The sequence below is a fragment of the Candoia aspera genome, chromosome 3 (genome assembly GCF_035149785.1).
Source record: "Candoia aspera isolate rCanAsp1 chromosome 3, rCanAsp1.hap2, whole genome shotgun sequence".
Classification (NCBI taxonomy): Eukaryota; Metazoa; Chordata; class Lepidosauria; order Squamata; family Boidae; genus Candoia; species Candoia aspera.
This window is the reverse complement of record NC_086155.1, coordinates 161896231-161922823: the sequence shown is the minus strand read 5'-3', so window position 1 is coordinate 161922823 and position 26593 is coordinate 161896231. Positions and strand designations below refer to the sequence as shown.

Here is a 26593-nt window from a genome sequence, read left to right as displayed (position 1 = left end):
TCTTCTATAGGGCCTTCTATAAATAAAGCTAAAGCACGTGCAGCACAAGAAAGGAACAAAGGTACAGAAAGAGAAAAACTCCTGTTCTTCTAGCTGTTTTAAACAAGGTGGTCAGTGAACTCTGAATTCTGGCTGAAGACAAAGAAATTGTAGCAAGTTTCTATGATAACTGTCTCACAACTGTAAAATGCTACTGGAATTCATTAATTCTCCACATAACTGGATGAGAACCAATAATTCTGAACATTTTGGATTCAGAAAGAACTCTATCAACATTTATCAGTATTACTTAAACTAGAAGCATTACTGAGAACATAAATAATAATTTATTCTAGTTTTTGTTTCTGAAAAGGACACTGATCTGCAATACAAACAGATTCCCTTGTAACATTTAAAGTGATAGTTATGAGGCTAGATTGCTGAACCACTGACAGTTTTTTAATGCAAGTCAATGCAATTTTTGCCTGTATTTTTAGAAGAAAAATAAGTCATCCATCAAAATGATGTAATATTTTTAATATTTGCCAAAGGGTCTCTATATATACTTTATTATAAAATAGATCTTTTGTAGGTCAAAAGTAAAAGTACATAAATGCAATAAATTAACTTTATACATCCTTATACTGAAACAGCTTTAATATGTCAGAAAGTGGTAGGCTTCATTAATGCTTGGTCTCCAAAAACCTGCTTAAAAAATGTGACATGTTCTTCACAGTGTTCTCCTACAAGAAAAGAACAGAAAATGTAATTAGTATTATTTTTAAAGTCTTAAGGAATCACATTTGAGTCTATGTATTCCCAATGCTTTTTCTTTTTAAAATTTTCAACTTCAGGAGCTGCCTCTGCTTCACTCCCTTTACTATATATCTCAAATTGTGAAACTGGGCAGCTGGAACACAAAGCAGTTGTATTAAAAACAGGTATCAGATGGGTAAACTAGATGCATTTTAAGGGTTTAATTTAAAGTAATTTAGGTACTTTGTACACATAGCATATGTTACGAGTTGTGTGTGATAATACTAGGAAAAGTGGATTTTATGCATAATCAAGAACATTGAGAAAAAGAACGTTACAAATTACCCTTTAGGCACTTATTTTCCACAGCATTAAATACGATCTTTTTTCTTGTATAACTAAGTTTAGCAATTATAATTTGTCTTCACAACTATTGCTAAGCCACCATGTTAAATACTATACTATTTCACTCAGCAATTTCAACATTAAACACAGGAGCTGCTCTCATCAAACTAAGATTTATCTTGCTTTTGAATACTGTTGATACTAAAGCTGTTGCTGAGAAATGCACAAAGGCCTCTAGTAGAGTGGAACTGCATGCATGAGGAGCATTAATAAATCATTTGCTGATTTGGAAATGGAGTATGGCGATATTCTTCCTACAGAAAAAGTTAAAGGGGCAAAGACAAGGATTTTGATTACAGGGAGGTGAAGTTCTGCTAAATAACTAGAGGAAATACTCTTACAGTCCTGTCAAGTTCATTAATGGGTGGTAGTTAATAAGAATGGCAAAGCACTACTCCGTCTAAGACAAGGTAAATTCTAAAGCTGTATTTCTAAGACCACAAGATTTACAAACTCCTACAATGTAGTAAGTAGGCTGTCTCCAACTGACCTATTACCCCTATTGTTAAAATAGTGTGTATAATTTCATACCACATAGCTATACTGAAGTCAATATTCACATAGTTTAAGACTAATTCTTTTTCCAATTATGGATCGTGCATATTTTTTTAGCCTTTGATATTGCATTACATATGTTCCAGCTGTTTTAATAACTCTTGTCCTTTCTCCCGAGTTTCAGAAGAACCCATTTATTGTAACTGTTCTCAATACATAACAGGCAGCCACAGTGCCTTCAGAAATTAAATTTCATTTAAGTAAAAAGCAGTAGTGGCCTATTTTCATTTGCTTTTCCTTCACTGGAGGGGGCCTAGTTTCTTTTTTAACTTATTTAAAAACAAAAACCTAATACACACTTTGATCAATGTCGAGCAGGAGTTATAAAGTCCATGGTCCAGCAGGTCTATGAAAGTTTATATATGAACTACTTACCAAAAACCTATACTAACTTGGTACGGTTTACTAATCTATGCTGGGGTGGCTTTTTAGCTTTAACTTGCAGGAGTGTACAATTGTTTAAAAAACTATTTTCTCACTCTACTGATAGATTAGGGAGTTACTGAAACCCTGTTGCACCAATTAAAAATATACAGCCTTTTATTGGAAATAGCCTAACAGGCAGGATTATTAGCTCTGAACTTTGAATATTGTAAAAAAAAAAAAAAAAAAGGGACCTGACTTTCTTGACATGTCTGCCAAATTGCTGTTTACCTGGAGTGAAGCTAGGGTTCCCACGTATTCGCTGATTTCTCTGCTCAAAAAACCTGAATATGGTATAGAAGAGCATCTCATCTTCAGTTTGCTTTGCTGCATCAAGAAATTTACGAGCAGAAATGCTGTCGTGTCCACCAATGCCCCTGATGAATCGCAAGGCAGCTAGTACTTGATGTTTAGACAACAAAACTTCTACTATTTCATCATTTGCTGTACAAAGTCTCTGAAAGCACAAATGATCACAGTAAGTGGCTGCTGAACATACCTGTGACTTCTTTCCCATGAGCTGCCTAGCTTTATTTACTGCAGCTATTAATCAGCAAGTTTACTGTTGTAAACACAGGTCAACATGCTGCCCAGAGTCACTTTTAGTGAAATGGGCAGCTATATAAATGTAATCAGTTAATTGTGCGTGCCATAACATACAATGAAATAACAGTAAAATAGTAATATTGTAAAATGAAGTAATGAAAAGAGTATTGGATGTAAAAAGGTTACAGCAAACTAAAGCCAAAGCTACAACTAAGAACTTAAATATTTCTTTCTGAGCCCTTGAGTTCACCTACCATCAATAATTTGGCCCTAATCTCATTGTATATGGGGCAGTGGACACATAATGGATAATGTCCTCCACTTGATCGACACCGCAAGGACAGAGACATTGTTCAACAGGGAGCCTACAAAATTTCCCTTCAAGATATGCGGAGGGCATGGTTTGCAAGTGAAGGGACGTTAAAGCCCTTCTCAGCAAAGCACTGGTTATCTTAACCAGGTAGTGGGAGAAGCTTCTATGTTGTTTTATAATGATGGTACCAAGATGAAAATGTGGATGATTGTATTGCAGTGGCATCTTTATTAGCATCCCTTTCAGAAAGCCTATCTCTAGGATTTTCTCTGTTCCAAGAGCAAAGTTCTTCCAAAAGTGGTAGGGAATGCATTTGTAGGAGGGGTGACAAAAGTTTGGTCTGCTGATTCCCAACTGTGTAACAGAGAAAACAGAGTTTGGCAAGATAGGATTCTTGAAGGCTTTCTGGTTTCTTAAAAGTGCCCCAACAATGCAAGATGTATTCTAATGGTGATAGAAGGTACCCCATCTCCATCCTTAAATAGGTGGTGGGGGTACCCTGGGGGGAGCCCAGAATCTTCCTTATGAAGTTTTTTGGATTACCTCCAATTGGGCAATTAGTAGACTTTCAGCTCTACTTAGAACTGCTTTCTCATCACTAAAAGCACATTACACTTTCTCTATACACCTACCTTTAACATATCCAGGGAGAGCTGATGTGCTGGTGGGTAAATACTCTCGAGAGACAACAATAAGCAAGCCTAAAGAAAGAAAGAAATCAGTATCTGGTATTTCATAATTTGCTTTTAAACGAAAAAGCAGTGTAGTAAATCATTCTTGCTCAGCAACGAAGCACATTAGGGTTCAAGAACAGATGATTTGTCCAAGTCATTATTTTTCAACCTCTCTATGATGCAACCACACCATCTGAGGCCAAACAGGATAATCTTACACACATTGCTTAGATTTTTGGAGACTGATGGGATACAAGCAGAATTGAAAGCAACGAAAAGAGCATATGTAAGCTTACTCACCAAAGGCTTTGAATCACTGAGAACATGGTACTGTAGGAATTGATGAAGCATATAGAATAAATTGTGCTGAACAAGGGTTTTGATTACCAATTCATACAGAAAATGCTAAGGAGACAAGAAAACAGGGAAATTTCCATACTCAAACTACTTGTAACTAGGCAAATTTATAAATATTTAGCTACACCTCAATTTATTTCTAAGAAAAACAAACATAGTTGAAAGAGTACCAAAACCTTGCAGAACATTTTAAGAAAATCTAAAATATTTGAGTGACATAGATCCAAAAGGCACTAGTCTTTTTATAGAAATGCATTTGCACAAGCAGTCACATGGCATCCAAAACTTTTCAAGTTTGAAATGGGCAGTTCCAATGGTTGAAACTAGCTTAATAAATACATGCCAAAATGTTAATCATTTAACTTCCATTACATATTGGCATGAAAGCAACTTAGAAGTTTTATATAGCCACTCTCCTACCTGTACAATTAGATAAGCATTGCTTATGCTTGCAGAATTGCATGTGTGTAAGGAACTGGTAACAAGGGATTAGGGAGTGTGTCTTTTTCTTATGCAAAAGTGGGAATTTTTACTCTAATGATTATCAAGAGTTGTTTGGGTCCAAAACCTATATGCATTCGGACTCAAAGCTGAAAGACCAATTTAAAGTTATTTGCATTCCTTGAATTTTCACATCATTCAGAAATTGTTCCCTGTAGAAAAAATAATCTGCATGAAGGCTAATTCTATTCTCCAGTATATACCCATGTATTCCTAAATGATGCCAATTACTTGGTTTCATTCCAGTCCAGTTCAGGCTTGGTTTTGGAATGGGCACAACCTTGGCCACCTTAAGAAATGACTGAGAGTGGGAATGAATTAGAAACCCATCTTGGTTCATGCCTAGACCACGTAGCGGCTTTCAGTATTGTCAGACATTGTCCTTCTGAACTATTTGTTGGCCTTAGAAACTATAGAATTAAAGTTTTTCCAGTTCTTGCTGGATGAGCAATGTAAAGTTGGGTTGGCAGATTTCTGTTCTATCTCATCCCACATGCACTTCAACATGTACAGGAAATAGGTTGATTATTCAGAGGTCTGAGCCAACATATTATCAATATGAAGGGAATACTCAGCAGGTGGATTTCTATTGCTTCCATAGAGGTTACAGAATTCTCAAACCATTGTCTGGAGATGGATGGGAGTGAATGAGCTTAATCCAGGTAATTTGGATACATTGTGATTAGGTAAATCTAATAAGGATGGTAGAATACTTCTGATTTTGCAACAGATTGCACTCTTCTTTGCAGCATCGAATGAGGGAATTCTCCTGGAGTTTGACATTAACAGGTAAACCTCAACAGCAACAGTGACCTGATGGAGCCTTTTAGTACTTAGGTTGATATTCACCTCTCTGTTCTTGCAGAGGTTTCTCTCATGCAATGGTCTGTGCCTTCTGAAGAGGTTTCAAAATTTCAACTAACATTGAACATATACTGGATAGCTGAAAGGATAAAAAACCCATAGCAAAAGCTATTTCAAATTAGGACACTTTCAAGTACTTACCTGAACAGCTATCTGGAATTGGTTGAGTGAGCGAATATACTCCATTACAACAGCAATAGTGAACTTGTGAGGGGCCTCCTTATCAGAAAAGAATTGGAAAAAGTATTTTTGAAAGTAAGTTTACAGAATTTGGATTTGAGTTATATCTAAATAATGATTTGCTGCTATTCAAAATTCAACAAATTTGCTTTAGCAAATTAGCTTATTATAACTTTTAATTACTCATATCAATTATGGAAATATGAACAGTGAAGTAATTAAGCAAAATTCTTCTAATTATGAGTTAACCAACCTTTTTTTCAGTAAAGACTGATAGAACATGTGTATACATGTCTGACTGATCAATAACTGCCTGCGTACGGACGGGGCGCTTTGGTGGTGGATTGCTTCGGCTCTGTCCAATTTCTAATGCCTGCAAAGGAGCAAAGAACGTTTTATTAAAGCAGGTACTTTAATTGAAAAGGGTCACTAAATGGTAGGTTTAAAACTAATTTTATATCTAGAGTCTAGAAACCTGTTAAACCAGCCTAGATTAAGTAAGAATTGTGACCAAAAGTATATACTGGTACTTCAAAATTTTTATTACATTATTATTAAAAATGGAATGAAATTTGGGGGGTTGGGTTTTTTTTTTTTTGCAGTAATGAGACATAATATCAAATAGTTAAATGTTATTGGTCACTGCAGCTGAACTATAATAGTACAGCAATGTATATTACTTGCACAACAAAGTGTAATGTAATTAATTCTAGCACAGGTTTCCAACCTATGGTCTGTAAACCACCAGTGGTTTGTGAAGATGCTGCAGGCAGAGGGGAATTTTAAATATTCTATTTGTTACGATACAAGAGAATTTGCTCCACAATCATCCTTGTATAATACAGTGTTCTCTCACTTTAAACAGTGACACTTTCGAGTGATGACAAAGTGAGCCACCATTTAGAGGATGAGAATCTAATAATAGATCAGTGGATTGTACCTGCCACATTCAAGAAAAAAAACATGTTTAAAAAGGCTTGCCTATGTGGATATCCACAGAAGCTTTCAAATCAATAATATAGTGATCCACTTAAAAGAAACAATTAGAAACCACTAATTTAAAAGCTAGATCAATATCATACTTATGATAAAGGAATTACTGCTAATCAAAGATCGTGCAGAAGATAAAGTGTTTACAACTTGCCATAGTATAAGCCTGTTCTGCTTCTAAGTATCTCTTATATTCGTGATTGAGCTTGTCAAAAACAGTGGCAATTACACTCAATGAGCCTCTCTCTGGTTCATTTAACACTGCAACAGAACACACAAGAGACATCTAAAATAAAGGAATATCACAGAATGTAGCAATGGCAGCATTCAAATTTGATGCCATAATAATATTGTAGGTAATTTCTTATTTAAACTACAACTGTTTATTTCATATGCCATAAAATACTCTTAGCAAATATACTAATAGAATACTATACTTTGTAGAGAAATATTAGGCTATGTTGGACAGCTATTTAAAAAATTCAGTCACAGAATTTTTTGCTTCGTAGTAGCTTCCACAAATTGGAAGCAGAAGCTTACTTTGAGAACACACAGAAAGAATAACCATCTTGCAGTCTTTTCTTTGCAGAAGGAAGTCCATTAGCTTTCCCTTGTCTGGCAAGAGATTTACTGTAGGTTCAAGTTTCATTTGCAGGTTCCAGAGATAACCTACATTAAAAACAAACAAAAAAGTACATTCTTCTCAAAACTGATCTAGCTTACCACAAGCTTCACTTCAAGAAAGTAAGATTGAACAAATTCAGCTGAAGTTTCAGAGGTAAAGAAGCATTTCACCAGAGTTCCTTCTTCAACACATTCTGATAATAAGTAACCTAGTTTCCTCCAGACACTTTGGATTTCAACTCCTATCAGCCCTATCTGGCATGACCAATAGCAAAGAAAGGGATTGTTGAAGCCCGGCGACTGATGGACCCGATGGGGTTCCAAAGGGATCTTGGCGCTATACCCAAGGATCTGCTACACGGTCAAAAGGAGGCCCTGGCTACCACCTGGAATAGGGAGGCGGCCAGGGCCTTGGACAGGATTATGCCCATACGACTTCTCTTGTCCCATCGTACCCGACACTCCCCATGGTTTATGGAGAAGCTGAGGGTTCTGAAGAGGATTAAGAGACATCTAGAGCGCCACTGGAGGAAGACAAGGACCAAATCCGACCGAACACAAGCTAGAGCTAGGTAGGTATTAAGGCCTACCTTGTGGCAGTAAGAGCGGCGAAATGTCAATATTTCTCTGCTATTATTGCATCCACAGAATGCTGCCCAGCAGCCCTGTTTAAGATCACCCGCTCCCTTCTGGGGAAGATGGGTCCAGTAACCCACCTACAGGGCCATGCAGAGTAGTTCTCCAAGCATCTGGAGGATAAAATCGCTCAGATTCGTACCACATTGGATGACAGGCGTGGGGCATGGCCTGTGAAGATGTCTGGGGAACGTACTTACCCGGTAATCTGGGAACAGTTTGAACCCGTTGGGCCCGAGGAAGTAGACAGGATCCTCCGGACTGTAAATGCCAATTAGATCCATGCCCTCCTGGCTGGTGAAGGCAGCTCAGGAGGTGATGTGTGGGTGGGTCCAGGCGATGGTGAATTCATCCTTGAGGGAGTGTTTCCGACAACCTTTACAAAGGCGCTGATACACCCCCTCCTTAAGAAACCATCGCTGGATCCCACCACACTGGACAATTTTCGCCCAGTCTCCCACCTCCCCCTTTTTGGAAAGGTGGTTGAGAAAGTGATGGAGTTGCAGCTCCAAAGGATCCTGGATGAAATGGATTATCTGGACCCTTTTCAGTTGGATTTCAGGCCCAGATATGGGACATAAATAGCACTGGTCACACCTTTGGATGATCTCTGGCGGGAGCAGAATGGGGGCAGTGCATCCATCCTTGCTCTTCTTGACCTCTCAGTGGCTTTCAACTGTGGTATCCTTTTGGGTCAACTCAGGGAGTTGGGGTTGGGTGGCACAGTTTTGCACTGGTTTACCTCGTTCCTCCAGGGCCGGTCCCAATTACTGTTGATACGGAGAGATCTGGCCCATGGCCCCTCCTTTGAGGGGTGCCGCAGGGTTCGGTACTCTCTCCGCTCCTTTTTAACATCTACATAAAACTGCTGGGTGAGATCATCCATCACCACAGGATGAGGTATCATCAATATGTTGATGATACCCAATTATACATCTCCATCCCAGGTGAGGTACGTGATGCTGTGACTGCCCCCTCTCGGTGTTTGGGGTCTGCATGGGGAACAACAGGCTTCAACTGAACCCTGGTAAGATGGAGTGGCTGTGGGTTGAGGGCTCCTCGGCATCCAGGAACTCACCATCATTGGTTCTGGATAGGGTTGCACTGCCACAGACAGATCTGTGCAGAACCTGGGGGTTCTCCTGGACTCACAACTCCTGCTTGAAGAGCAGGTAGCAGCTGTGGCCAGGGGAGCCTTTGCCCAACTTCGTGTTGTGTGCCAGTTACACCCCTTCCTGGATTGGGAGGCCTTCTGGTCAGTCACTCATGCCCTAGTCATCTCCCATATAGACTATTGCAACGCGTTCTACATGGGGTTATCCTTGAAGAGCATCCGGAAGCTACAGCTGGTTCAGAATGCGGCTGTGCGAGAAGTTTTAGGAGCCACAAGGATGGCGCAAATAACCCCTTTGCTGCGCAAGCTGCATTGGGTGCCAGTTCGCTTCCTGGTCCAATTCAAGGTGTTGATTATCACCTTTAAAGCCCTACATGGCATGGGTCCAGGTTCCCTGAGGGACTGCCTCACCCACATTGCATCGACCCGTACCACCCGGTCAGGCAGACAGGGCATGCTATGGACGCTGTCCATGAGAGACTGTCGATTGGCAGGGTCCAGGAAGAGGGCCTTCTCTGCAGTGGCCCCCGACCTGTGGAACACATTACCCCCAGAGATGAGGCAGGCCCGCATTCTCCCAGCCTTCCAAAAGTCAGTGAAAACCTGGCTTTGCCACCTCACTTGGAGTGGGTGGGGGAATAGTCAATCATGGGATGGTTGGTTCCATGATGTGGTCCAGAGGAATTTATATTTTATATACATTTTAAATGTTTTCTACATTTTATATTTATATTTGTATGATGTACTTGTTTTTATGATTTTAATCTCTTGTTATTTTAATTGAATTGTAAACCACCCAGAGTCACTTGCAAAATGGGTGGTGGAGAATGTGAGAAATAAATAAATAAATACAGTCTGGAAGATACCAGGTTATTTAACATTAGGTATCTAATTAATATATTCACAACAAGCAGCATATTTAGTACTTCATGTTACAAACATGTAAACATTCCAATGCACTGATAAAAAAAGAATTTTGACAGTGTCATACCTTCACTTGCACTGATGATAATGTCAGGCTGAAAGACAATCCAGGATGATGAATCTAAATGTTAAGCAAAACTCTTACCAAAGTCCAGCGGGTTTTGCCTCAGTAAAAGTTTTGATTGTTTATGTAGCCACTCTGAGTAAAAGCTCAGAGGCACACAACTCGTTTCATACATCCAAGGAAGACAGGGATATTTGTTTTTTAAACACACAATGTCCCCCAGCGAATTACATTCCAAACTTTTTTGTGCCAAAGATCATTACTATTTCAAGAAACAGTGTGATATAGTTTAAGGATCTGCTTTTCAAAAGGAAGAAAACCAACAATTCACTAAGCATCAAATTTCTCAAACACATAGTAGTCACTAGCTGGAAGCTACTAATGCCAAAGCCTTTCAGAAGAACACCGGAAGTGAAGAGTTGCATATAAACTTAATTTGCAATGGTTTCTATATACACATACATTAGCAAAAGGCTTCTGGGATCAATTCAAAGGGCTAGTAAGGACATACAAAATTAGTCATCACACCTCTATACATTCTGAAAGTAAATCACACTGAATGCAGACAAATTTCAAAATAAAAATGCATAGGATTTTACAGCCTGCAAAACATATACAGTAAGCCCTCAATTTAATAGATTAATGGGTGGGGAGAGGGTGTCCATTAATGCAGAATGTCTGTTAATCTGAATTACATAAATCTGTACTGTATGCATTTTAAAAGTAAGTTAAATGGCAGTCCAATGCACAAAAGTAGATTTTGTCTGTTGCATCTAAAGTCTGCTAAGTGAGGACCATTAATTGAGAGTTTCCTCACTTCATTCAGGACTGCACTGTGTATTATTTCTGTATTACTGATTTATTTCTACTCCTCTCAGAGATAAAAAGTTTCATATTTACCACAGATACTCACTTGTGCTCCTCTCAGATATTCAAAAAATCATTTTTGCCACAGAATCAAATAAGATCTGTGTTTTTTATTTCAAGGATACAGAGTTTACAGGGAACTGGAAACTGATTGGTTACAGAAGCCGGACCTGCAAATAAGAAAAAGATGTGATTTATATGGGTTAGAAAGGAAATTATTTGATACGTTTGTCAGAAATAACTCATTTTACTACGAACTATATATTCTGAATGCTCAACCTAAAGTCCTTAGGCCCAGAGTTTACTGTTTTATCTAAAACAGAACCAAAGGCACGCCAAAAGCTAACCTTAACATTTAATCCTTTTAAAATATGAATGATAGCTTCTTATGAATTATATTAATAAGACAGTTTGGTCTAGTGGTTAAGGCAACAGGCTAGAAAACAGGAGACTGAGAGTTCTAATCCCGCCTTAGGCATGAAAGCCGGCTGGGTGACCTTGGGCCAGTCACGCGCACTCAGCCCAACCCACCTCACAGGGTTGTTGTTGTGGGGAAAAGAGGAGGAGGAGGAGGAGGGAGTATTAGGTATGTTCCCTGCCTTGAGTTATTTATAAAAATAATAAAGGTGGGATAGAAAATAAAATAAATAAATAAATATTCGATGCAAGATCATTTCAAGCTTATTAAATTTTCTACTCAATGAATGCAGATTATTTTACAAGATGTAACATCTTCCCTCAATACAAGTACTTCTCATTTAGGATTCTAACAATTCTTCTAGGAAACGATGATTGATAATTGTCAGGAAGGCAAATGGTATTGAGCCACACCAGTTTAGACATCCAAATGGAATTCGGAAGTAGTGCTCACAGCATTTAAGATAAAATACCTATTTCCTATCCTTTGAAGAATATTGTGAAGCAAATGGTAGACCTGTCTGAAAAACTTAGAACTCAGAGGAGAACGGACTGCCACATGGCACGGAAGAAATTCTTATCAGGCAGTTTCATTCCCAAAAGTTGCCAACCTTTCAGGTTTAGCTTCCATGATAACTGAAGGTTTACCTGCTGCTTAGGTATGCATGTGGGAAACTGACAAGAGATTTCACAATTATGGCTGTACAGTGCTTTGAAGGCAAATATGTACTTTGGAGAATGATCAAAGCACCAGTTGGCAACTTTCAGTCTACTTAAAGCAGCTGTGTTCCCTGAGCTGAAGCACCAAGTTCCATGAAATGTCATATTTGCCTGAAGGAGCTGCAAGCAAGTGCTGTGTGTACATACTCCAAAGCAACTTTTTGTCTTCAAATCCAAATTCCTTTCCATTTACTTTTTCCAAAACTCTAAACTTAAAAGTTTAGAAAGGAAAGAACATGGTCCATTCTAAACATCCGTGTACCAATGTTTGCAAACCTACTATTCCAGTTCTTACTAGTATGTCTCAGATTTAGCTGAAGCTATTTCAATTCCAGAAAAATAGCCTGTATAAAAAACAACCCAAAGCAAGGAATGTGAAGAAAGATGCTTAGAAGTAGGAAGCATCTGATCAAGGCCCATCTTGGTTGTAGCACCAGATACTTTTCTGTCCAAATAATAATAGACATCTACTGTCTGACTGACATCATATAAGGAGAACAGCTATGATGGGCCGTAACTGCAGGCTTTTTCCTCCCAAGAGCAGAACAATATATTAGATGAAGTATTGCTCATTTCTGTTTATCTTGTTTCATATTTATTAAATATAATGAACATGTGACACCAAGAAATACAGTCAAATAAAGTATTAAGAATATTGGAACATATATTTTATTTAATCAGAAACCTAGCAATTCTATCTTCAAAACTACAGATATATCAGTATTTGCATTTTCAAGATAATGTGAAAAATGCAACTCTGTACCTGCCACAGGAATCTGGTATGGCTGTATGGATCGAGCTGGAAGTACAAGCTGGTGCAGTGTAACTGTGCCATCAAATTCCCCCTTTAATTTGATGTCAAATATAATAGAAGTCTAAAAAACACCAAAAATCTCTTTATGGCATGTATTCAAGCTAAACTGCATGCATACAGAAAGCAACAAAATAACAGGTGCAGCCATAACAAGTTTTTTTTATTCTATCTGGCATCACAGTAAGTATTAGGATCCAACTGTAAAAGTGAATTTCAAATGAGCATGGAGTAAATTCATCAATATGCTAATATCGTTCCGTTTGTGTAACGTGTATTTCTTCTGTTCCTGCACATTTCTCAGACCTTTAACCCTACAGAAGAGGCATGGGCAAATATGGGGGAAAACCTTCTGCCAGCTGTAACATTTCTTCAGATAAAATAAATCTGAGTTGCATCCAGTGGTTGGTTGGTATGTATGTATGTATGTATGTATGTATGTATGTATTTAAAAATACCTTCAACATCCAAGATAGCATCTCTCTAATCATACTAGCATAATCAATTTATATGGCTGCCCATCTTGTTAATGTAACTCTGGGCAGCTAACAACACATTAAAACTATAAAAAACAATATTACTGGAATAAAAAACCAACAATTCTTCAACCAAAGATGAACCCAACAAGGTAACAGAAGAAACCTCTCAACAGACTATCTAACCTCAAGATCCCCAGGCCCTAGAGTACATCCAGGTCTTCAATGCTTTACAAAAGGCCAGCAGAGCTGGGGCCAATCTGATCTTCAGGGGTATGGTATTCCAGAGGGCAGACACTGTGACAGAAAAGGCATGTTTCTGAAGTACCATAAGATGACACTTTAATTGAAGGGACCCAGAGCATGCTCCTCCTGTTGGACCTAGTGGGACAGGTGAAAACAACCGGGGAGATGAGGTCCCACAAATAACCTGGCTCCATTCCATGGAGGGCTTTATAGATGACAACCAGCACCCTGAATTTCATCTGGAAGCACACTGGAGCCAGTGACGTTCACAGAGGTGTAACATGGGTGTACTGAGGTGCACATGTAACTGCCTGTGCTGTTTCATTCTGGACCAGCTGCAGCTTCCAGATGGTCTTCAACAGCAGCCCAGTGTAGAGCACATTGCAGTAATCCAATTGGAAGGTGATTAAGCCATGAATGACTGAGCAGTGCCTCTCAGTCCAGGAAGGGGGTGCAACTGGCACACAAAATGAAGTGCAAAAGCCCTTGTGGCCATGGCTGCAACCTGCTCTTCAAGCTGGAGTTGTAACTCCAGAAGGACCCCCAAATTGCACACTGATTCTGTTTGGGGTAGTGAAACCTCATCCAAAATCAAAGATGGATAAAACCCTAAATCCCACAGCTACTTGGTCTTGCCAGGTTTTGCTTGGATGCCGCTCATCCAATTTTCCAGATAAAAACAAAACAAATCCTACAAATAGTTATATTAACATGATCTTTAGTAAATCAATATAGTAACTTCCTGTATCATAACAGTTGTCTTGAGTGGTTTGTCTGCTATAGATGAAATATTTATATATGTATGTATGTATGTATGTATGTAAGAAAATGATTGCCCCACACCACAACCCTCAGCCCCAACTACAGTACAGGTCGCTAATTATATATAGGCAGCTGAAAATAGTTAAAGCTGATTGTAAATCAATCAATCAAATCTTACTCATCAGTCTTAAATTTTATATGACTTCAATTATATATTTATTAAAAAAAATTCCCTACCCTGGTACCTTCCAAATATATTTTAAGCAAAAATATGCAAAGGAATATAAACTAGATGTCTTGAGCTACCAAAAATATAATGCAGAGAAAAAGCAGTACCTCAGTGTCCTGATGATGAACTACCACTAAATTATCAACAACGTTCAGTGCAAACTTCCCAGTCCTATATAACTTCAATATATGCAATTTCTTACAGGAGCCTTCCCTGTGGTAGCATTTATTGGGGAGGAAAAAAATGTTAATCAGCAACTTTACTAGTCACTTTTTAGTATTTTTGCTATAAAAGCTGAAAAGAACAAGAACTACCAAATTTACCTTGGCAAATGATAAAGAACCACCTCAGCTCCAGTACTGTTCGAAGTCCTTGAGTGATGTCTCAAGTAAAGAACATAAAGCTGCCCATATCTAAAGAAAAAGAATACATTTTTAATTCCTAAGCAGATTTTTAATAGGATAGATCAATTTATAAGATTTCCTGACATCCATCAAATCCATACATTTATACAATTTGTACAATCCCATCATGCTATTTTCTTTCAGGACAAGCTACTTTTGCAGAAGGCAGAGTAGTAGTAGTAAATAGTTAGCCTAAGAAACTAAAGGCATTTCTTATGAATGTATTGTGCTACCTGACAGGTTCAGACATTCATAAATACTCAGTCATCACCAATAAACTACTGTGAGGGAGAGAGGTCTTTTCTCACATGACACAGAAAGCTATCTCAAATCCTCCCTCTGCTAGAGAAAGAAAGGAGTTGGCTGCTTAAAACAAAAGGAAATAGAAAAAGAGGCAAATGTTGCTGGACAGAAGCTGGAAACAAGTAAGATTTTACATTTCCCCAGAGCCTCAGGTTAAATACTGTAACCCCAGAAAAAAATTGGAAGTCTGGGTAAAAGGAAGCAGGAAGTGTCTGCTTCAAGAAAAATGGCTATGTTGAACCATTTGCTAAGCACACCACATTCATTCTCACACATGCTTTACTTCCATTTTATCACATTCAGAAACAGTCCTTCAACTAGTGCAAGTTTCCATAATTCAACCCTACTTACCCTATACACTTTCTTTAAATCAACAAAGGTACAATAAACTTTCATTCTCACATTCTTAAGTGAAAATATGAGACATTCATTTATAAATTTTGATTTAGAGCTGCATATTTAGACTCCATTCCCAAGATTCCCACAGCAAATCTACTAAGCTGAAATAGGTTAACAAAACACAAGATAACATATTCTCAATATGCACACCCCTTGTTTCATTGCTTTTAAAGGTCTTCCCTTACTTCCTTGGGGACAATTCATTGTCACTGTTTGTTTTTTTTAATTTTCCACCTTATTTTTTCCTTAGTTTCTTCGATTTTTCATCTCTCCTTCATACAGTTCTTACATGGAAGTGTATCAAACATAAATTATAAGTGCCTTGGAAATTGACAACTGAAGAGAAAGGTTTCGACTACATCTCTTGAGCATGATCCAGAAAAAGGAACTGATGCCTGATTTCAATGGGAGATCATTAAAAGTTCTCATTCAATCAACAGAAAAACAAATGAGACATAAATCCATGACATTAAGTAAGAAACTTCAAAAATAATAATCAGCTGAGCCTAATCTGTTTCAAGGTGAAAGAAAATTCTCTCAGCAACTAATGGATACTATTTTATAAACAGAATGACATCAAATATTTGTACACCTGTGTGTGTGTGTATGTGTGCGCATACACACCTTTGAGTCAAGTCTGGACTCCTGGTGACTACATGGAGAAGTCCATGCAGCTTTTGTGGCAACATTTTCACAATTGGTTTATAAATAACTCATAAGAAAACCAAAAAGCTTTTTTGCTTATTTGTTCTGAATAAACTACAAATGGATATCTTTCATCTTTTCAAAGTGACATTGAGATCATTCTGTGTTACCTTACAAGCTATTTTCACAAATAATTTGTATAATTTTTTGCAGCAGTTTTTAAAAGAAAAGTTTCACTTTTAACTAGATGCTGCAGGGGGGATTTTAAAGTTTTGTTTGCTTATTTGTCCATTTCTTCTCTATTCAAAGATGTTAACTGACTTAACTTCAAATGAAGTCCATTCCTACTGATCAAGAAAATGTTGTTTATGTCTTTAGTAAGAAGTCAATCTATTGCTCAGAAAAGGAAAATAAAGCATCTTAAGGGAAAAAAAGATCCACAATAATATACTTACATTGTAGTCATAGCAATATCTCTTTCAGAAAGGCTGAGCTTAGAAGACTTTGGTGCTGCAGGTAATTCAATTTCAAACTTGGACAGCTTTGCCATAGCTCCACCCTAAGTGAAAAGTACCTTCAGTACTGCATTAAATTCTATGTAACTCTTTCACATTTCATTATATTTCTTATCATTCTATAATATGTTCCAGCAAAGCATATGGTAAAAAAAATCCATCTGCAATTTTTTTTTGGTTTTGTTTGCAATGCTTTAGGTTGCATGCAGTTTAATCCATCTAAAAATCAAATGCTATAATTTTCACTTCCCAAAGCAAAATTTGTGAAATTAATTTGCAGCTGGCTATTGGAATTAATAAATTGACTTAAAATATTTATTTTAGACATAAAGGAGTACAACAAATTAAAATGTATTTCATATATACAGTATTAGACATAAATACCTTTAAAAAGCCTCTGGGCAACTGTGCAAAGTAAACATGGAAAATTACACTGAATGCAGCAATATTATTTTACCTTGAAATAGAATGGCTGGAGGACATTTCCAAGTACTGTAGTTGACAGCAGAATGACAGAGCTCTCAGGACAGTACATAAACCAGTTTACATTAATATTCTGACTCTTCAAAAGCTTTAAAGTTCGTTTCTCTGGTAATACCTGAAGATACAAAATAAAGTTTTACAATCAGACCAATATACTAAATATTTTCAAGCTGGCTACATATTTTTAGAACTGCAAAATCAAATAATTTATTTTAAAAAACCTCAGATTTTGAAAATCACTGCACTGGGTGATTCCCTGTTTGGTTGCAGACAAATTAAAGCAATCAGCACTTTACTCTTCTAAAGGTCTTACATGACTCAAGTTAAGACTGTTTTTTTTAGAAACAATACAACTAGAAAAAGCCAAGAACAATTATCTCTAAGCCATCTAACTAATCATGTTCTTTATGGACTTCCTCCAGTTACTGGTCAGAACTGTAGTATATTACATTGTATCTATGTACAAGTAAAAAACCAGAAAGGAATAACGAAGAGATGACTGAACTAGTGATCTGAACTGAACTGCACAGCAAAGGCACCTAATAACTACAGCTGTGCAAGCTTCAAAGGGCTGCTTTACTTCTGCAGACTGAAACAAAACACCACCTTGATGCTGCTTCATGAAACAACACAGCCCTCTCATTTCTAAGAGTGAAGTGAAGCTACCCATTCCTTTGCCTGGCTCTGTTCTGCAGACTCTCCTAGCCTTCTCCCAGAGTTTGATCTACAAGAAAAGGCTGAGAGGAGCCTTCACCCACACCACTGACTGAGGTGCTTCCAGGCTGGCTAATGTCAGCTCAAGGTAGCCCCTCCGGAGTCCCCTCAGTATGTGCTGCAGGCCTTGCAGGCTGGACAGCTTTGTTCAGCACTGTAAGCAATCCCACCATGTATGCTAAGTGCAGACAGCTGGAATGTCTTCCAGACTAGGAGGCTGTAGCACACTTCAGACAATCCTGCAGTATGTGCAAAAATGGCCACCATGGAACCTCCATGGCACACCCTGAACATCTTCTGGTCTGGGCAACTTAAGTACGTGCAGCTTTCTGGCACGGCACTGAGGAAAAAGATTGAGAGGAGCCTTAAGAACTGCTCAGAAGTTGTTTGAGACCATCCAAACTGCTTCTTTGAGGCAAATCAGGTCCCCTCTTTGCACAATTCTGCAAATGACTGCTATTTAATATACTATATTTTGTGTAATACAGCAAATATCTTACATGTCCGAATTTTCACATTATCAATGACATTTTTTTACTAAAATATTACTTCGTTTTCAGCCTACAGTACCTTTCTTCAAAAAATTGAGGCTATTCCAAGTAGGTATATGAGAAATTAATTGAAATTAAACTTAGATTTCACAAGACCAAAACAAACATTATACCTCATCCACAATGAATTATAAAACCATTTAATCCTTTAAGATGACTTAATACCACAAAACAAGTTAGCAGAATATTTTTTTAAAAGATACATATTTTTTTCTCACCTGGTAAAACTCAATTCCCTGATCTGTTATGAAGACTATCTCTGCAGAGCCTGTCCAGCAGAATCCTAAAATACTGGCATTCTTGGTCTTTAATAATAAACAACATTTAATTGAAATAGGCAATTATATATACACTCTCATGTAAAGTAAAATCAGTTTATATATTTATTTATATAACTTATTTCCACTTTTCCTTTTAAATCTTTAAAAAGCAGTGCATCTAAATTGAGAATGCCCTGCCTCAGCTTGACATATAGCAAATCTCTGGAAAATGCACTGTCCATAGATTATTTGTAGATATAACTGGATACATAAATAAAAACAAAGTTCATCAGGTTCCTAGCTGTACAGGTCTTTATATATCAACACAAGCAGCTTGAATGGCTTTGTAACATATTAGCACCCATAGCAGCATTTTTAGAACAAGTGTAATACATTTTGGACAGGCTATCTCCTTTAACAGCTTAGCTATAGCTTTTTGCACTAGGTGCAGCTTCTAGGCCAACTCCCCAAGCAGCCCCAAGAAAAGCATATTATCGTTATCCAGTCTTAAGGTTATGAGTGCATAAGGCACTCTGCCCAGGAGGCAACTTACGCCTGTTTTGATCAAGAGCGTTCCCAGATACATACCTGCTCTTTCAGGGAGATTGCAACATTGTCCAGAGCGGCAACTCCCCTTCCTAATTCTCAGACAAGGGAGCTAGCTGCCTATCTACATTTCTTCTATCTTTTTAAGATTCAGCCTCAGATTACTGACCCTCATTCAGCCCATTGCTTTGTCCAGATGCCCATCCAGGCCTAAATGGCCTTCCCTAATTCGAACAATACAGAGAAAAAGATGGGTACCATCAGTATAACGATGACGCTTCAAACCTTTGGACTGCCCCATGTGACACCAGATTAAAAGAACGGTATCTGCTCATCTGAGCCTAAGCTAGGAAAAAACCACCCACCCAATACTGCATGCTCACAGGGACAAAAAAGACTTCCCCCTCTCCTGTAGAGAGTTGTTCCATATTTCTTGTACACTGAAAATATTATTAGCTGTTAAACAAATCTAAGTTATGTTTTTGACAAAATTCACTTACTCATAAAGTAATTAGTTTTTTAGTACTTGGTAGTTACAAATATATCAAATAATTTAATCAGAATTAACATTACAGAACAGAATGCTAAATGGGAAGAAAAACTGCACTTCACAATATAAATTATTTGCTCTGAACCCACATGAGATGATTAGGCATTTACAAATATTATTGTTCATTAGAGCAGTGCTTAGAAATGCAGATGGGACACCACTAGCTGAAAAATTTAAAACCAGTATAGTGCATTATATACACTTGGGGCTTTTTTACTTCCTAGCAGTTGATTAACAATGGGAAGGATTTTAATTCTTGCAGTTAAGCAGTATTACTGCCCTAACTACTTGAACAATCTTTTCCTTTTCATTATATATATTAATGCTTGCAAAACTTAAGCAACCAATCCAAACTTGCTGATAGCTGTTTTGGTTTAGGCTAGCACATTGTCTGGAAGGGAGGGAAACTAACACCTAATGCATTTTTATGATTTAGTTACAAATTTTCAGAATACTAAGATGAAGATATTGTAGTTGTCATTCTGAGGCATCTCACTATTAGATTAATGAATGCTTCAATATGCTGAAGGATTGCTTTGGCTTTTTATTTTGTTATTTGTACCTTGCATTCTTGGGTGTATTCTAATTGTGGACTGTCTGGAATGAAGTTCAGGAAGTCCTGGAATGACATAAAAAACAGAAGTAATTAAAAAAATATTTGTAGGCTGAACCTGTGCAGATGTAGGCATATCTAACCCATGGATTTCCATCAGTTTTGGTGCGCCAGTCTGCAAAATGTCAGATTTTATTAATTCACTTAAAAGGAAGATATAAGTATCTTTCTTATATATACATCTATAAACATATTTACTGCTTGAACATTTCCATCTCCCTTTCCTCAACTATCTTTGCACTATAATACAAATGGAATAGAAATTAAGAGGAGGAAAGTATACATAAGCAAAAAGGCAATGATGAAAATAGTTGAGAAAATACACTTAATGCAATACAACATAATCCAAAGATTCAAATCCTTGGAATGAAAGGTAAATTGAAAGTCTGTCGAACAGTTTTCATAAAACTCACTACCAGTTCTTGAATCCATCTGCAGCAGTTTGTATTCTTCTCCCTCTGGAAAGAGGAGCCTACAAACTGAATCTGGTATCAGCTAGTATGGACGTAAAGCAGACTTTCTCAACCTTTTGACCCTGGAGGAAACCTTGAAATATTTTTCAGGCCTTGGCAAACCCCTGCACATTCAGGCTCAAATATAGGCCAGAAATTATTTTGTTTCATGTGGAGGCCTGTATATATGCATTAATAGTGTTCGTAAACTAAAAATAAAGAACAAAACTTTGTGGAGTCCTTGGTGCTCCCTGAGCTTGGTTGTTTGCTTGCAGATGTTTGCCACTGAAGATGTTGCCTAGTCGGGCAACATCTTCAGTGCTCAAAGGGAGTGGGGTTTGCTCTCCGTTTATATACAGTGGCTTGCCCTGCCAATGTTGGTGGGGGTGTTGTTCTCTCCTTTGTAGTTCCTTGATTAGGCTGTTGTTTACTGCTTGCTTGTTTGCCTGAGTTGGTACTTCCTTGATTAGGGTATTGTTTACTGCTTGATTCTTCATCTGGTGTTGATCCTGGTGTTAATCCTTGCTTATCTGGGTGTTGATTGCTGGCAAGGAGGTGTTCTGGTCTTTTTTTTCCCCTTTTAGCTTTTTTATTGTCTCTTTTGAATGGTATGTAAATGTTGTTTACATCTATGGGTCTGTTGATGGCTGCTTGGTCTGAGTGCCAGGCTTCCAGGAATTCTCTGGCATTTTTGGATTTGGCTTCATTTAGGATGCTCACAGCTTCCCAGTTGAAATGAATGAAACTTGCCTCTTTAATGTGAAGTTGCCCAAATTTGAAATATTTTTTTAAATAAATCGTGATCTCCTAGGGAACCCCTGGTGACCTCTCACGGAACCCTAGGGTTCACGAAACCCTGGTTGAGAAACACGGGACTAGAGACACTGTCAGAAGTGCTTCCACACATTCCTAATACGCTGCACTCCTTTTTGAATTGGTTCCAAATGAGTTTACTACTGGGCTACAGATGGGGCATTACCTGTATAAATGAAGTTTATTTCATCTACATTTTTTCTAGCTATTCTAATTCTACTTAACATTATCAGCTATTACATTATTTGATATATTTCTATGCCCTTCTCAAACCATCATATCTCAGAGTTGTTTATAATGATATTATATACATACAGTAATAAAAATTATGAACAAATATAAAACATAAACATTAAGGGTGGAAAGGAAAGAAAAACAAAACCCAACCATTCATCCAACATTTATTATTTAAATAATAATAAATAATAAGTAGTATATTGTGTTTGAGTATTTTTTTAAAACCTGCATCTTTCCATTTTAAGATATTTCTTACCACATTCTTCAATGTTCTCTGAACAGCCAGTATCTTATTCCCCAAAGAAAACTTGATGCACTTCACTTCTCCTTTGTCTTCCATTCTACAAACATAGAATTTCAGTAAGAATTCATTTTTGTATTTTAGATACAGGCAATGTCTTGGATTACAGTTTCTACAATATCTTGACAACAGCCATGCTGGCTTGGGCTTGTGGAAGTTAGTTTAAATTATCAAAACGTCGTGAACGTGGTGTCCCCCCCAAAGGGTCAGACATGACTCGGTGCTTGCACAGAGGACCTTTCACCTTTCACAATAGTTTTGAAGTTTAATAAATTAAAAAAAAAAGAGGGATGGGAAAATTGCCAATACCTAATATCCATGTTCATTCCAAATGAAGTGAGGTTTAATGGTTACAGCATTGTTACACTAGTTATTCCAGAAGGCCAAAACCAAGAGATAAACAATTCATGGAATATGTGGGCAAAATTAGTATGATTGAGTTGCAAAAATGTCATGTTGAGATATACATTATACTGTATACTGTACTGCAAAGCGCCAGGCTGTCTGATTATGATTTTCCGTGGTTGGCTACACTGCACTCCCATGGGCTCTTAGGGGAGAATGAACAATCCCACATTGTAGAGTGAAGTGAGGATGGTACTACCTCCATTTGAACAGTATCCACAACTGCAGTGACTTCATTCTTCTATAGGAATGAATGATAGCCACTAACATATCTAGGACAAAATGAAAGGATGCATTTGTGCATGTGGTCTGAGGAGGCTAAGTATTCAGTCCCATTTGATGTTATTTTGAAGTACTATTTCAAGGCTGACTCAAGTTGAGGGTTTCGCCAGGAAAAAAATATTTAAACTCTTTGCTTTTATAACCTTTCAAAATTGAATAAACACTTCCATCCTTATGATTACACAGAAACGTAATTATAATCAAATTCCTTTATACAACAGTTACAGTATTTGAGCACTTCGGCTTAGGAAGTAATTTAGTAAAAGGTAATGTGACAGAAATACGTAATAATTATTTTATTTTTTTATTTATTATTCAAATTTCTATCACCGCATGGGATTCAGCCCCTGACTGTTCTCGCTAGAGGTCACAGTCACCATCTGTCCCAGTTTCAATGAAATAATAAACTGTTATGATCCAAATGAAAACAGATGCTACTGATCTTACAACTTCACTAGCGCAGGAGAAGGAAAGACATATGCCTCAGTAATACATTTGCACATTATGAACTGGTATAATGTTAAATCCAAAGCCTTCAACAAAAATAAATATATCTATCAATCAAGCAATCAGTAGATATAAGCAAACAGACCTTCTTTATGTTTGGAATCTTCTACAAATATATTTTTTTCAGTATTAAGAAAAGTCTGTATGTTGGATTAACACTACATTCCTGCACAGAAGGCCCTCTGTGCAGTGGAAAAAGAAAGCTATGCTTGACTGCTCAACTTCTGCCTGATATTCGCAAGTTGCATAGGTGCTCCACAATCCTGAATTTAATCAGCATGATCTACTGATATACATATAAGTCCAGATTCAAAGAGTCTGCATGATCAATCATTTATGTAGACTAAATCCTGGCGTGATGTCAGAGTGGTATTGTACAGGGGACTCTTCATTTTAAACAGAACAGTTCAGTAGGAAGGAGTCTTTATCAAACTAATTTTAACATACAGTGAATCAAATAAATTACATGCACTACAGATTGATATATTAATTCTCCCCAACTATAGTTCTAATTACATGCATTTTGCACTATCAAGTTGTACTGTCACATGTACTCAAAATAAAGTAAAAGTAAAAGCAATTATATTTATATTCTTGAGTTTTGTGCATTTTAAAATCCTTGTTATTTACTGATTAAAGAACATACATAAGACGAAAGACAACTTCATACAATGAAAAGAAAAAAATATCCTTTGAACAGTATATTTATATTTGCAAAAGTTTGCAACACAATAGAAGTAGCCGTCAAAAAAAAAACAGCATTCAGGATGCATTTATATCACCTAAATGAGATGGGATTGCGGTCTTCCAAGCCTTTGACTACTACCCCCGTAGCTCCACCAGATCGAACAGCAAAAACCTAAATAGAGAGAGATCTGGTTTCAGTTTCAAGCTAATATCTTACTTTGAAAGTTCCTCATCTTCCAAACAATATAATTTGTTTCCTGTATTTCCTGTTCTAAATATTAAAGTAGTTTAATTATCAGAATAAATTGACTATAACGTAACATTTCTTTCTAAACCAAGATTAAAAAGTGTTCCTCACAAATAATTCCTTGGGGCCACATGCTGATAAATTGACAGAAGCGGTGGTGATGTAATTATAAAATGTCACCCTCTGCTTCTTCATTGCTCCTCAGGCCCACTCCTTGATGGGGATGGCTTTCGCCAAAAATCTGAACAAGCCACTTGCTCTCTATAAGTTAAGCTGAGGGCTGCCTCTGACTCCAGGTCACAGGGTCCTCATTCCTGGGCACAGTATTCTGTTTTACACAGGCCAAAGTGCAGAACAAAGTACAGAAATTTAAAAAAAAAACCTTCAAAACCAAATTTCAACTATCAGATTCTCAGTAGTCCTTTGAAACCAAAATCACATGAAGCCACTTCAAGGCAGCAAAACAGTACATGAGAAATCCATGATTAAAAGCATGTCATGTGAAAGCACTCACAATTTTCTCAGGAAAAAAAAAAGTTTATTCAGATATATAATTTTGCAGGTGAAAAAAAAGCCTCATCAATTTTGCCTCTCATATTGAGAGAAAAAAAATCTGTCAGGTTATGTACTGTATGTTTCCTTTTTAAAAACAAACATACAAAAAGTCCCAGGAGTGTTATCTTTGTGATTAAAACTAGTATTTATTTAATTTTTATCCCGCCTTTATTTTTATAAATAGCTCAAGGTGGCGAACATACCAAATACTCCTTCCTCCTCCTATTTTCCCCACAACAGCAACCCTATATGTTAATCATAACATCGTAGTAAGTACTGGCTGCTGATAAACAATTGAGGTTCACCTCTCAATTCACCAACTGGCCTTTCAACTTATCTATTGAACTCCCTACCAAACACGTATTTGTAAAAAGATGCAAGAACCCTTCCCCATGTCTTTAAAAAAAGACAAAGCAATCCTGATAACTGAAGAACTTTTTCCCAGAATCTACCTACATGCACGCACAAAGTATCTGCCCACTAGTACTATAACTCTATGCAATTTATGCACGATACAAATTCAGAGGAAAATCCTTTCATCCAAAGTTGTACTTTATCATTCATTTTCAACACCACCCACGCATCAGTATCCGGTACCCTGCCCGCAAGGGGATCACAAGAGTCTTTTCTTGCAGTCAGAGGCTTCTCGAATGCAAAGGAGCGTATCATCACAAACGCAGATTTTGGTCACCTTTTCCTAAGAAGCTTCATTTCCTTTTTAAATATGTAAATCTCATTCCGCACAACTGGGAAATTGTAAGAGTCTTTGCTACGGAGGAGGAAAAGCAAGAAACCGGATGCGTATTGTGGAGAACGTGGGGACCGTGTCCGAGGCTGGACGAGGGTCTGGAAAAGTTGGAAGGCTGCCACCGTCCACAAGACCCGGCAGCACTCTGGTCCAGCCGAGGGAAGACTAGAAAGACGACTGCGCGACTGGCAGGTCGCGCGGACGGAAGGTGGAACTAGGGATAGGACTCCGCCCCTTTTCGCGGCCTGAGCCTCTCACCTGCTTATTGGCCTCGTCGAAGAAGACGCAGTTAACGGGGCTCGCCTTCTCGAACTGCACGGGCCGCGCGCACAGCGCCAAGTAATAGTCCTGACTGATGGTCGTCGCCATGGCAGCAGCGGAGCGGTCGAGAGGCAGAGAGAGTGTGTAGCACCGCTAGCCCCGCGCCGATAGTCGGCCGTTCTCGCGCTGCTTTTTCTCACCGCCCCCCTCCCCGCACCACAAAACGGTCTGGGCGTAAGTACATGTAGACACGCGAGTCTCCCTCTCCTCGGCACCGTACAACCACTTCCTGGTAATACAGTTCTTGCGCATGATCAGAGAGCTAAAGGCGCAGGACGCCGCTGACTGAACGGGAAGGTCTAGGAGGCAAAAGAGGGAGGAGCCGTCGAGATTGGCATTTGAAGTCCCAACAGTCTAAAGCCTGGGAGGCTGATCTCTTTCCCAGTATTAGTTGCAGAATTAATATGTCCCTGAATATTTCTGTCACAAGGATTTAAATAGTCGAACGGGTTATCAGCGCTAGGTGCATCCCTGCACAGAGTGAGTGTGTTCCCGCGACACACTGATTGATTGATGATTCGTTAGGTGCCATCAGTTTCGGGTCAACTCTTAGCGACCACACAGATTTTCTCCAGGATCTAGAAGTGGCCGGCGCGGTGTGGGTGCAGAGGGGCTGGGGAAG

The 26593-nt window shown here is 38.1% G+C and overlaps 2 protein-coding genes across 2 annotated transcripts in view; one reads left to right on the top strand and one right to left on the bottom strand.

The window, feature by feature from the left end:
• The window catches only part of NPC1 (NPC intracellular cholesterol transporter 1), a 44288-nt gene extending 42386 nt beyond the window's left edge, over positions 1-1902 (top strand). The window contains exon 25 of the mRNA XM_063299189.1: positions 11-1902. Coding sequence (XP_063155259.1) covers positions 11-93 — 83 coding nt within the window. The 3' untranslated portion in view covers positions 94-1902. The remainder of the gene's footprint in view (positions 1-10) is intronic.
• Positions 502-26213, bottom strand: RMC1 (regulator of MON1-CCZ1). Its single transcript, XM_063299190.1, has 20 exons — positions 25909-26213; positions 24196-24272; positions 22175-22259; positions 20366-20422; positions 18666-18752; positions 17157-17297; positions 16640-16743; positions 14757-14846; positions 14541-14646; positions 12673-12784; positions 10898-10942; positions 9909-9962; positions 7084-7212; positions 6698-6804; positions 5807-5926; positions 5515-5592; positions 3952-4056; positions 3610-3678; positions 2350-2575; positions 502-722 (listed from the first exon to the last, which is right to left on the bottom strand). Exons 1-20 carry the CDS (start codon positions 26017-26019, stop codon positions 643-645), a joined length of 1983 nt encoding a protein of 660 aa, XP_063155260.1. The 5' UTR covers positions 26020-26213; the 3' UTR covers positions 502-642.
• Positions 26214-26593: the final 380 nt, after the last annotated feature.

Bases quoted from the DNA above. Each gene is read 5' to 3' on its own strand.
- RMC1 (XM_063299190.1), bottom strand. From the start codon at position 26,019: ATGGCGACGACCATCAGTCAGGACTATTACTTGGCGCTGTGCGCGCGG. The intron at 24,273-25,908 runs GTGAGAGGCTCA...CTCTCTATTTAG, and splicing joins TCGACGAGGCCAATAAGCAG to GTTTTTGCTGTTCGATCTGG. The intron at 10,943-12,672 runs GTACAGAGTTGC...TCTTATTTGCAG, and splicing joins ATACCAGATTCCTGTGGCAG to GTCCGGCTTCTGTAACCAAT.